This window comes from Pagrus pagrus, assembly GCF_965226575.1.
Source record: "Pagrus pagrus genome assembly, chromosome: 22".
Lineage (NCBI taxonomy): Eukaryota > Metazoa > Chordata > Actinopteri > Spariformes > Sparidae > Pagrus > Pagrus pagrus.
Window position 1 is genome coordinate 14660293 of NC_140204.1, and position 12724 is coordinate 14673016.

The 12724-nt window shown below is 41.3% G+C and overlaps 1 protein-coding gene across 2 annotated transcripts in view; it reads right to left on the reverse strand.

The window, feature by feature from the left end:
• Positions 1–12724, reverse strand: part of LOC311251445 (glucosidase 2 subunit beta-like) — a 122713-nt gene that overhangs the window by 27788 nt on the left and 82201 nt on the right. For both annotated transcript variants that reach the window (XM_084343848.1, XM_084343847.1), the window contains 2 exons: positions 12403–12472; positions 10016–10105 (listed from right to left, as the gene is read on the reverse strand). In XM_084343848.1, coding sequence (XP_084199974.1) covers positions 10016–10105; positions 12403–12472 — 160 coding nt within the window. The remainder of the gene's footprint in view (positions 1–10015; positions 10106–12402; positions 12473–12724) is intronic.

Here is a 12724-nt window from a genome sequence, read left to right on the forward strand (position 1 = left end):
GAGCACCTACTGTAGAGCACGAAGGTGGGAGTGAGACACTTTGATTTATGTCTTGGCGGTGAAAAAAGTTCTGCAGTGTTTGGATCTCTCTCCTACAGTAAAAGCATAAAAAAGCGAAGCCATGACGAGAGCTTTACTCTCAGCGCACGAGCGGTCAGCTCATTAGGCCTCAAGTGCAATTACAGAATCAAATCCCAGTACTGTATCTAATAGGAGGACTATTCCATCTCCAGAACTCATGATCATTGTGAGATTGGGTCATTGCAATTCCCTTCACTTCATAATCATGTTGAGAGTTCGCTGGCAGCCCAAAGACTCGATGGCGGTTATACATCTGGAGCCAGTTTACGAAGAAGACGGACTGAAAGTAGGCCATTTTTCAGTTTACCTTCATTTTCCACATGGCCAACCACAAATGCAAGTCTGAATAAAGAATGCTGTACAGTGCTTTTACGACGAGCCTGATTGAAGTTCATTTTTCCTGACAGCTTATCATATTTTGGCCCTGAAACTCTTTATGCAGACCCGAGATTCAATGCACAAGATATATACTTTTTTCATCTTTTACATTATTACATTTAGTTTCTGTGAAACAACATGAAGAGGGAAGGCGGATGCGCGGCAGAGGCCTCGTTCTACCATAAATTACCCGGAAAAATGAAAAAATAAAAATAATACTGAGCGAAAGAGCCTCTCGAAGATGATGCCTCAATTTATATGCGAAAAACGGGGAAACGAAACAAGCCAAACTTGAAGCCAATTTAGTTTTTAAAGCCATCACTAAGGGCAATGAGGCAAATGGCCTCTGGCAGATCATTTAAGGCTGCATTCTCCCTGCCATCTCCCAAGATGTTACATTATCACTGCTGCTATTTTCGTCTCGAAACAGGTGAAGGTTGAGGCTCGTGGAAGATATGGTCGGCAGTGAGGGACAGCAGCTGGTCTTTATCCGTCTATCACAGAATTACAGAATCGTGGTGCTTTAAAAGTACTAAAATGCTATGTGTTTGTTTTAAGTATTTTATGTTATTAAAATTTGATTGAGGAGTTATTTTAAGGTCATAATTGCTGGTTTTACATAATGCAGTTTCTCAGTTAATCTTTCATAAAACAGATGTGATGAGTTTGTGAATAGCAGCTACACGAATGTAAAGGTGCTATCGTCTTTTCATCAAGTTTCAATGCGAGCTACGGTAAAGACAATGATCAGCAGGCTTTGTTTTGCACGCCTGAAGCTACCTTTGAGGGATTATCAATTATATATACAGTATATATAACGGAATGTAAATGATCCTACGTAGGTGTTGAGCAAGTTGGCTCAAAATAATATTTTACACTTTTCCTCCTCAAAGGTGTAAAAAGAAAAAAAAAAAAGGCTCATAACACTAAAACGTGTTAGGAAATCTACTTCAACATGACTTAAAGTGATAATTAGAGTTCCCACATTAAAAGTGAAAAAGAAGAGCGAAGCCAGGAATCAGAGACTTTGAAACTTAGAGAGTGACTGTGAAACATCTGTTCTGTTTTTTAAATGTTTCCTGTCTCGTTTAAGACGTGCGCTAAAACCGACGGAGTGGAAATACAGAGGGTAGCTTTCACTCCCGTCACAAAAGGTGTGTAAAAACAGTCGCTGGAGATTTTCATGAGAAGAAAGTAAGGTAGGATATTGCATAATAGGCTATAACAGTGGGCCCAATCTTACTTATTCTCCTTTTTGCCAATTCCGATAACGAAAGGGTTAGAGTAAGGGGATGTCATGGTCTGATAACAAAGTGAGGTCCATGAAGAAATGGTTCCAAGAGGTCAGTGAGTCAGAACCTGACAGGTCTGCACGAAGCCATGGCCTCAACCGCATCCATCACCTGCGGGATGAAGTGGAATACAGAGAGAGAGCCAGGCCTCATCGTGCTACGTCACTGCCCGACATTGCTAACGCTCTTGGGGCTGAATGGGAGCAAATGCCTGCAGGCAGGTTCCATAATCTTGTGGAAACCTTTCCAAGAAGGGCGAAGGCTGTTACAGCAGCATACTAATCTCTATTGTTATAGAATTAGATGTTCAAAAACCACATGGCTGTTATGTCTGGATATCCCCATGGTTTGGTTAAGAGGTATCCATATACTGAAATGTTGTTGTGTTTTCTGAAATTTCATTGTGTTCTGTCCCTTGGGTCCACCAAATTATGGCCCCGTACTGTATGACTAAATTAACAACAGAGCAGCAGCTACATAAGACTTAACTAAATATGGACGTGTGTGGAAGTGGAAAGCAACTCTCGAACTTGGAAAAAGCATTTTGACAAAATCATCATCATTCAAGGTCCCCTTATTAGCTTTTTCCGGGGTCTTCAACCACTTATTGCAATGTACCTCCACAGATGGAGTCAGTTGTCATGGAGATAATTGCTCTGATATACTGCGGTTACATAACATTTTCATGACAAGTGAAAACCAGTAAACTGTATCCGCCGATGAAGGCAATGTTATGCTGGAAGCTCCAGAACAAGCTAGTACATTGACCTTAAGTGAAGGATATTTTGTCTAACTACATGTTGAGATGTTTATAGACCAACATTACGCTTGCACAGATGTTATTACAGTATATTGTTTTAAATGATATTACCATATTGATACCCACGCCTGCTACCAAGATCAGTATCGATCGCAATGTAAAATCAAACATCCTATATCAGAACGTCACACATGAATATAAATGCTTTTCAATATACAGGTTTGAAAAAGTTCATGTATAATCGACCCTGGTCTTAAGATGATGAGGTAACACCATGACTTCTAACCATGGTTCGCTTTTCACAACTTCATCTCATATTCTGACATTCGAAAGAGAGTAATTTCCAACTGGAACATCAAAATCCTATTACAGAGTTATTTTCTCTGCGTGCTGAGCATTTGAACAACATAACAGAAACGTCTCTCTCGGGGTGGCGAGATGTGCTTCCTCTGGCTGTTAAATATCATTCTCAGTCACAGGTGTTTTAGTGTAGTAAACTGATGGGAGCGATCCATTTCAATAATTTGCTCCAATTTGCACCATAGCATTGTCACTCCTCAAAATACTCATTAAATGGGACGAACGCACTTAAAGTCTCGGCCCCGTTTCCGCGCAGAAAGTGCTCGGGGTAAGAGGTTAGTAGATCAGAACCACCACGGCTATGCTAATGCAGAAACTCCTCAGTAAATACAGACATAAATGTCTAACGGCGTGCAGAGTCTTCTTACAGCAATCATACTGTGTTTGTATCGTATGCATTTAGCTTGACTGAAGATACAACGGTGAACAAACATTGCCCAAGTACATGTTTTATGTCATAAATTGCACCATAATATTTGATTTGATCAGATAGCTGTTGATCTCACCAGGAAGTTCAGGTTGTCACAGCACAGCCTGTAAATGAGACACAGCGTGAAAAGAAGTACAATATAAACACTGATTAAACCCAGGGATTGTAATATGTATACACCGAGACTATTTGCCGTCTCTCTTTGGGGATTTTATGGATTTTTACTTTATGCTAAATTCTCACCTGGGTCTCTCTATTAAACCTACAGACTCTTTCGTTGACCATTTTAGCTGTAGGTCCGAACCAAACCAGTCAGCATAAGGAATATGAAAATCTTTGCACCAGTTTCCAGCCATCTATTATATATGATTGACGTCAATGCATCTGCCAGTAGTGATGTTACACCGACCTTAACTTACTCTAAATTGTTTTATTCATTAAATAACCACACTCATCCACACTGCTCGACCTTGTATACAAAGCTGAAGGGAAGGGTGACGTCTAGGCCAATCCTTCCAAAGCTCCTGCCTGCAAAAATCCTGTAGATTTAGATCAGCTCTCACTCAACAATCCCATTATTTTGCCTTGGAGTTATTCAAAATAGTTAATCAGAATAAGGTAATTGGCAAAGAGGGAGCTGAAGTATACATGAAACATGATCTATTAATACTGAATTAATGGTGACATTGTCAATCTTGAAACAAACATGCAGTTTTTTTTATCCAATTGCATCTTTCATCAGCTGTAGCGCCATCCGCCCTCCCAGTAATCAATATTTTGATACATTTAAGACACGGTGGATATTTTATCAGCGCCTGAAACTGAAGAGAAACCCCTCAGACGCACACAAGCGAAAATCCTAAATATAAAAAGCTTCAGTCCAAGCTGACCCAGGCACACGTAACACAGGCAGGCTCCGCTGTTGCTTCGTGGTTTACTCAGTGCAGAAGAAATTAAGCTTAATTGCAGCTCATGTTTTTGTGGCTAGGTTTGGTGTTTTTGTGTGTTATGTGCTCTCTGACTAAAGTGCAATGCCTGTGCAACAGCAAGCAGATGAAAGCTTAACCTGAACTGGTGCAGCCCTGACAATAATGACAACAATAAAGATGATTAGCTCGGCTCCGAATTATCTCACTCTGAATTAGAAACGGCGAGTCCTGGTGTGCAGTGACAAGCTGGGAGAAACAAACAAACAAACAAAAAAAAGATCTCTAAAAATTTGACCTGGACTGTTTCAACACCACCAACCCACAGAAACTCTGCACACTGCCCACTTCTGTGCCCATACAGTTGGCAGCTTAACAAAGACTGATGAGATGTAATGATTTTATGACCTCACCAGACACACATGCAGCTCACTGCCAGCCCACAGGTCTGCTGGACCAACGGAAAAAACTCATGCTACTTCAGATGGCCACCCCTGCTGTGGAATGGGCAGGATGTCCACGTGCTTTCGGTTGCTTACAGGAAGCAACCAGCATCTTGAAAGCCAAAGGCTTTGTTGGATCACAATTGGTTGAGGGAGGCGGTGATTCAACAGGAAGATAAACTGACTGTGCTGTTCAACATGGCGTCTCGGAAAAACTTATTAGGCGGCATACGGTTTTATAAATAAATACCTCACAGCAGAGATGCTGCACCAGTTTAACTAATTAAATTGTTTGGCTGGTGCCGAAATGAAGATGCAGTACACGAGTCAGAAACACACAGAGTGGGAGAACGGTTTAAAATGGTTGCTCTTTCTTCTATATATAAAACAATTATTCATGATTACTTAAAATGTCCTTGAAAAGGCCTTTAAAAGAATTAAATGTTATTAACGGATGTTAAAATCTGTGGTCATTTCAGTTCACTGCGATGAGAGGTTCAGAATCGATGATAAAACCTGACTAAAATGAGACTGGTAATGTTTTATATTTTTCTCACAGCCAATAAGTCCGATGAATTTAATCTGTGTAGTCAGAGCCTGATGCAGCTTCTTCCTCCGTGCCAAAGATCTCCATTGTTGTCAGGTTTATTTTCAGCCCTGCTGTAAATACTTACTGACAAATTGACTATTTACACCAAACAATTCCTCGCTGAGTTTTTCTTTTTCTCTGTCTTTTTTCAATGAAAGCATAAAAACGAATATAATGTGTTTTTAAAGGTGACCTATTATGCTTTTTTGTGCATGAAGATCTTGAAGGTTTGCACCAATGGGAGTTCCTCTCTCCCACAGAAAACACTGCCCCTTAAACGCCTCATCAGTAATACCGCCTGCAATTCTTGAAATCACACTACGTCACCATGTCACACATTTGCATAATCTATGCCTGTATTCATGGTAGAAGTGAAGCTAAAAACACGATGGAGCCGAGTGGAGACATGGTGAGCGGTGCTGGCTCAGGCATGTGTGAGCTGACCAATCAGAGCAGACTGGGAATTCAGGAGGGGGGGGGCTTTAAAGAGACAGGAGCGTTTCAGACAGAGAGAGCTGCAATACTGGACAGTATGACAAAACTGATGTGTTTTTTGAGCTTTAAAGCATGTAAACATATTCTAGTAGTAACCCAAAATAAAATTCCGGCTTGGGCCACAAACAGGGTCAGTCTGTCAGAAAGCATTATCTTTTAACAACGCCGCCTTCTCCTTGACACTACAGAATGCAGATCTTAATGCAGGTGAATGCAATCTCCCTGCCCCCTCTGGACCAAACATGACCTTTTGAAGCTAATTAATTGCATGAGCAGCTCATTAAGAGTAATGCTAAATTTCATGCTTTAATTTAACAACAGTGTCTGTGCCACATCTATCATAATTTGAGAGCTACTGGGTGTGACAAAGTGCTCACGCTCCGAGGCATGGATCTGCATAAACAGCCACTGCAGCACAACCACTTATTTTAACATCGTTCCAATTATGGTTAACCAGGCCCTCTGCCTCTCTGTCCCCCTCCATAAACCCGGGAAACAAAGTTTGCTTTTCATTTGTGCGCATGCATGCATTCGTCTGTTGTTAGCCGGTTTGCTTTCTGGTGTTACATAAATTTCTAATAGCACACGGCCTAACATCGAAAGCTAACTTCTTCTTTTTACTATTTAATCTCAGAAAACTGACGCAGCAGATGCTCTTAAGAATATCATTAGTAGCAACAAGTTCAGTGGAATGTTTCCATTCCTGACAAGTATCTGCCAGACAGCAAACACTGTCTAAATATCCCAATGGTCCTGTCAAACCCTATTTGTACGAAGATGGTATTCATGGCACAGCCCTTATGAAATCCACCACATATATGGCTCTTCATTTCCATGCTACTCTCACGACAGCGAGCAGACACATCTAGGACTCCACACCACCCGCCTTGCAATGGTTTATATCCAATTTGAAACAGCTCCCTCTAGGCTATCCTGATGGAGTCTCTTTCTTCCCCAGAATAACCCAGTGCACTGCTAAGGCCATGTGATGTTCTACAGACAGTTGGAAGTGTCACTTGTGCTGCGTTATCCTTCTCTCTTCTCTGTCAAAGCTGAACCACAGTGGCGGGCATGACTCACTGAAGTGCTGTACTTTCTAATGACACGAGAGCGGAGGCTGAGTCAATCTGACCTGACAGTCTTGCATAAATCACGGCCCTTCGATTTAAGTTGCTTTGAGGAGTGTCAACAAATCCACGGGAGGAATATTAGACTCTGCTGTAGGTAGGGACTCCGCCTCTGAGAACTCATTATGGGGTGTCTTCCTTCATGCTGTGCCAGGCTGTGTTGACTGAATTGCCAAGCTTATTTCTGATTCACTGGCAGAAGCCTGCGTTTTTAAATTCCCGACTCTTGATAAGGGCCCACCAGCAGCCTAAAGACCATTTCTGGGGAAATACATGGATTTTTAATGGCTGAATTTTTGGGAGGTGAGCTTCAATAGCGAGTGTGATGTAATCTTGAAAAAAAAAATAGGTAAGTCTGGGGTGGAATTTTAGGAATAATGCCATTAAATGATAATGCACCAAGAACAAGCTCCCTCTCTAAGCTTTTATTCATGTTGTTTATGGTGTTTAGAGAGAAACTGATGAGAAGGCAATGTGGAGTGTGCTACTACACAAGATTTAGCTTCTAATTTTGCCCTTAATCATTCTCACTTGAAAGTATTCAACAACAAAAGGCTGCTATTTTTTCCCCCCTCTGAAATCAAAGCAATTATATATTTTTTCCCTGGACAAACAAGAGGAGGCTTCAAGCCCTGGTTTGCAGAAGTGATTCACACCATCATGAGGCAAGGCGGAAGAAATAACTCGACAACGAGGTGCAGAGAAAGGGATCCTCCTTCGCAGAGACAAAAGGAGAAATCTCAGCTGACACCCTCAGACAGAAATGAAACACACTCTGAACGTTAACAAGTTCGGCCCGCAGTATATACTGTAAGTGTAAACAAGAGCAAATCTCCTGAAAAGCAATCGCTTCTATTTCCCTGCTCCATCAATGATCCTCAGCTGGCAGCAAACCGTTTCCCTACCACGCCCAACACCAGCGCCAGTTGAAATCCATTCAGTGAAATAAGCTATTAGTTATATTACAGATAGACAGTGTTCCTGCTCAGCAAACTTTTATGGCTCAGGGCACTTTTTTTCCAATATTGGCTTTCACTCAAGAAAAGAAAAAAAAAAGGGGGAGCAATTTAATCAAAAGTGAGAGATCTAAACGCCGGGGAGGGCGGATGTAAGACGAATTCAACCGATGATCAAGAAGCTGGAAAGAGAAGTGTGTGATTCTGTTCCATTATTGGAGAGAAACTGTAGCTCTGCTCGCTCGCTCACTCGAGGGCACGGGAGGAAGTGCTATAGAAAGCCGTTGGTTTATGTGTCTGTCAATGTCATGTCTTTTCAGGATCACGGTTCAAGGCGAACAGCAAGGATAAAGGGGGCAGGGATGGGAACTGGTACATTGCTGAGAGGGGTGCTGGTAGGTCAAAGGACCTTCAGCTGAGTTGACGCTGGTGGATATTGTGCTCTTCAATGAGTTGAAGGATGAAAAATAACATGGAGTCTATGATACCAATAGGGCGGGGAAAGAAAGGTAACAGAGCACAGTGTGGGTTTCTGTGCCCCGGATGAGGACTGAAGGTGTGAGAGATAATCTGACTTGATACATCTCAAATCAAATCAAATCAACTCGTCACATATACAATCCTACACAGTACACCATACAGAGGAATTCTTGTGCCTAGTCGAACAAATGGATACAAATATGATATAAAAGAATCTAAAAACTAGATTAAAAAATATATACATATATATAGAAAATGAAGCTTGTACGAATGGGATTAAGTTTTAGGTATGTTATTCTTTACCACTCTAATGTGTGAAACAGCTATAACCAACTAAATTCTTATCATTTGGTGGGGTTAACAGGTTTGCAAGATGCTAACATTATTCCTATTAGTTGCTATCGCAGTGCCTGTTTATCTTATCAGTCCCGCACAGCAGCTAGCTATTTAAGCTAACGTTAGCTCCATGAGTTCCAGCTGATGTTTTAATGTTAGCATCTGATTTGCTTCAAAATGAGAGGAACTCTATACTTAAGGCATATAGAGTCAGGACCAACCAATATGTTCAGTGAGTGTAATGCTTTACCAGACAACAAGTTTGGTTGAGGTAAGTTGAAACAGGAGTGTAAGCATCCCGAAATTCAATCAAATTTAGGGAAACATAAGTACACGTCCAAACAAAATATATAACAAAACTCATTTTTGGACATTATCAATGTGGACATTGTTCCATATATGTTTAGGTCTTTGCATTCACAGAAGTAAAGGATGATCAATATCATAGGAGCGAGCTCTCCTTGCCTACATCATGACAAACACCCTTGCAATCAATGTGCAATATTATCTAATACTGTCTCCAGTAAAAGACTGAAATAGATTTTGTCTGGCGCAAGTACAGAAACTGCAACTTCCCTTTTTTCAGATTTTGCCTCCTAAATGGCAAACTAAGCAAACAAATCACACTGGTGTATAAGGGCATGGGAAAACCACTGATTCCAAGGATGTCTGAAAAATGTATTTGCAGTGCAGATCTCAGTGCAGATCTCAGATAATTTTCTTTCAAAACTGCAACCACCCACAGGCCTCTAAAGCTCCAGCTGGCAAGCAATCCTGAGGAGAACAGATTCTACCCCAGCAGGGGCCATAGGGATGCAGCAGGAGAGAGTAAAAGAAGCTCATTCTGTTGATTAAATTTAGTTGATTTAGCTGCTTGGCTTTCTCCAGGGTGACTTGGAGCTCACAAATTATAAACTTTAAATGGTGGATCTTTACTGAGAGGGTTCACATTTGCTACAGATAGAATTTGTTTTAGTACAGTTGCTCAAAATAAGATGGATTCCAGCCTCTGGTTAACATATTGATTTTGGGATTGGCGTTTGAAACTGTTTACTTTTCAATCCAGCGATTTTCATGGCTACCTGCAGTGCACAGGTATCACACAAGAAATCGCTTTCCGTGATTCCCATTATTGATATTAGACCTAAATATTAAAAGCTTTAACAATTCCTGACAACAGTGTCAGATGTATTTTTCTATCAGCCTGTGCCTCAGTGAGAAGATTTTATAATGAGTGTATTTAGTATGAATTTTGAGGCTAACAGATGTTTGTATGTATGTTCCAGACTAGTTTCCATATTGATGCCAGACACAAATAAGCATATAAAACAAATAAGCAATCAATATTCTGTCAGTACTTACTCATATACTTTGAGCTTGTAACACTGGCTGTTCAAAAACAGAAACTCCCAATCTGTCCCGTAGTCTATCGCCAGCTTCTTCTGGAGATCACTGAGGAAACCAAAATAAATATATTAGGCACACTTTAACCTTCGAAAGAACACTAGTGGCATAGTTTTAAGCAAATAACGTTTAATGTTATAAAGGAAAAGGGTGTTTAACGGCTTGTTACTTGTGTGTTCCAGTGTTGTGAGCCATTTGTTTGAAGTCCCTGACAAAGTCCTTGCTTAATAACTTCTACATGACTCCTAACTGTGCTGGACAATGCTTAACTTGCAGCTTTAAGTGACTGACTTCTTGGATGGAGTGTTGATGAGGTGGCCCTTTAAAGCCCATCCCCAGTTTCCAATTATCTGAGCTGGCGAGGGCTGCTTTTCTTCACTAATCGCAAATAAGGGAACTGGGCTCTATCTCTAATGGCGCACAGGCCCTTATTTCCATATTCATAACCTGGAATTGCTAATGGGGTTAACAAATGTTTAGGGAGGGTGATTGTTTCGCTTGAGGTTGATAAGGCGGGGTTCTGCAGGGGGATGATTCGGGGTCAGAAAAGCAATGCAGGTTGCGTAACTGTGTGCGCATGTGATTCTTCTGCAGGGCAGGGGTCAAAGCGTTCACACACAGAGCCAATTTTGCGGAAATTGCCCTTTACAGCACGTTAAAGGAATGAAAGGTGCGGACTAATGAGGAAGACGCTTTAATTTCATGCCAGTTCATGAAGACACAAATGCACGAGCACATTTATATCTGCAAACCTGATAAAGGACATGGCCTGAAGAGAAGTGGGGGGGATGCTCCAACACACAGAAAGGATAGTGAGTAATTTGACCAGGAGCAACTGAAGCTAGGTGGACATCTAAGAAATAGAGCAAGTGAAGTCACGCCAGCTTCTTTTTCCCTCCTTTCCCCTCATGCAGGTTTGTTTAGGGGGAAGAAATCTTGACCTTTTGGTAACTGCCATCTCTGCGGCTGGCTCTCACACTGTAATGAACAGTTTGGAGGCCTAAGGGCCACAGTAGCTACTTATCAGCTATTGCTGGCCGGCTCAGAGCTCTGTGAAAACATCTGAGCGGGAGCGCGAGCATGTGACAGGAATTCTCGAGCAAACCTGCACAGGTTTTGTCTTATCAGCCGTCATGGTGTGTGACTATATGTACTGTGTAATGTTAGCAAGGATTAGAAGAAGAGACTTACAGAAAAGCCACGACTGCAGTTTTCTTGGTCAAAGTCTGACCTGCCAGTTCTTATTTTTTTTCTTTCTAAGAACTATAATTAACAGCAAACGAAGAACGTATTTGTAACGCTTTTTTTTAATGTAAAATTCAATTGTGTGTTAAACTATAAAAGAACTAATTAAAATAACACGTTGTAAGCTATTTTAATGGCCTGTTAGTGAAATGTCTCCCTCTTATAAGCATTTACGCAGTGTATTCTGGTATATCCGGGACTCCTATTGTGAAAGATAAAAACAGAAGGAGTCTGTCTGTAATGCGCCGACATGTGAGTGGAATAGCGCTGCACTGGCTCAGACAACGGATCCTTATCCTTAAAGTAAATGTGGAATTCATAACCCTCGGCTACAATGTTTTACTTTCCCTGGTGCAACAGATCAAAACACATCCTGCCCTCAACTCGCGTCAGAAAGCGCACTGTTAAATGATGTCAGGACGCAGTAAAGACTCTCACACTGACCCGCAAAGTGCACATAATTTGGGTAAATACATAAAATGTTTAGTTTCTTTTCTTTTAGTTGGTGCTGGTGCGAACAATCAGATATATCTGACACTGATTCCCATCCCTGGCCGGTCGATCGCTGCATCTCCACTACACAATCAATGAACCTTCTTAATTTGGAAACATATTTTCCAGCATTTTGAGGCTGACAGATTTTCTGGCTGGAAATGTAAGTGCGTCACTAATTTGTTGTGACAGGAGGTCATTTCTGTCCATTAACACAGAATAATTACAGTGTTTGCAGCGCTAATTTGTGCCATGTCTGTCTTGAAACAATGGCACAAAGAAGTTTGGATAATTCATACCCAGGCAGACACTGTTTGGCACAAAGTAAGTTGGAATAGGCCTACCCATCAGAGCACAGTAGGCAACCCATAGCGTTTGTTTTTCTTCATTAAAATTAGCCTTAGGTATCACACAGTGCAAATTCATTACTGTGCAGCTTAACTCTTTAGCACAGAAGGATGGAGTCTATTTTAAGGCCTGGTTACATACCATGCAGCAGCAATGTGAGAAGCAAATGCATCGTCCACATGACGTGTTGAGGATTTAGAAACAAATCTGTGACAATGGAGGCAAAAACCTCTGCTTCTGTTTCTTTGTTTTTCCCTTACCTTATTTCCATGTTGACTGTCTCATAGGCTTCTTCTACCTTCTTTAGATTGGTAGCCTCCCACTCTGCAGCTAGACAAAACAAAAGGTCAGACAAATTAACAATGCGGAGTTGTTGCATCTCAACAGCTGCGTGTTGCCAAACACTGGGCTCTTAATATAGGCTGTTATATCTAGGACTGAGAGAGGAGCGAGGCCTGCGTATAAACAGAATTTCGCTTATTTTCCAGGTGTGGTGACGGCAGAAAGGCCCGCAGGCTTATCAGTCTCTTTGCACTGACAATTGTATTAACGGAGAAAAGAAGTCAGAGGGAGTGTGAGAGC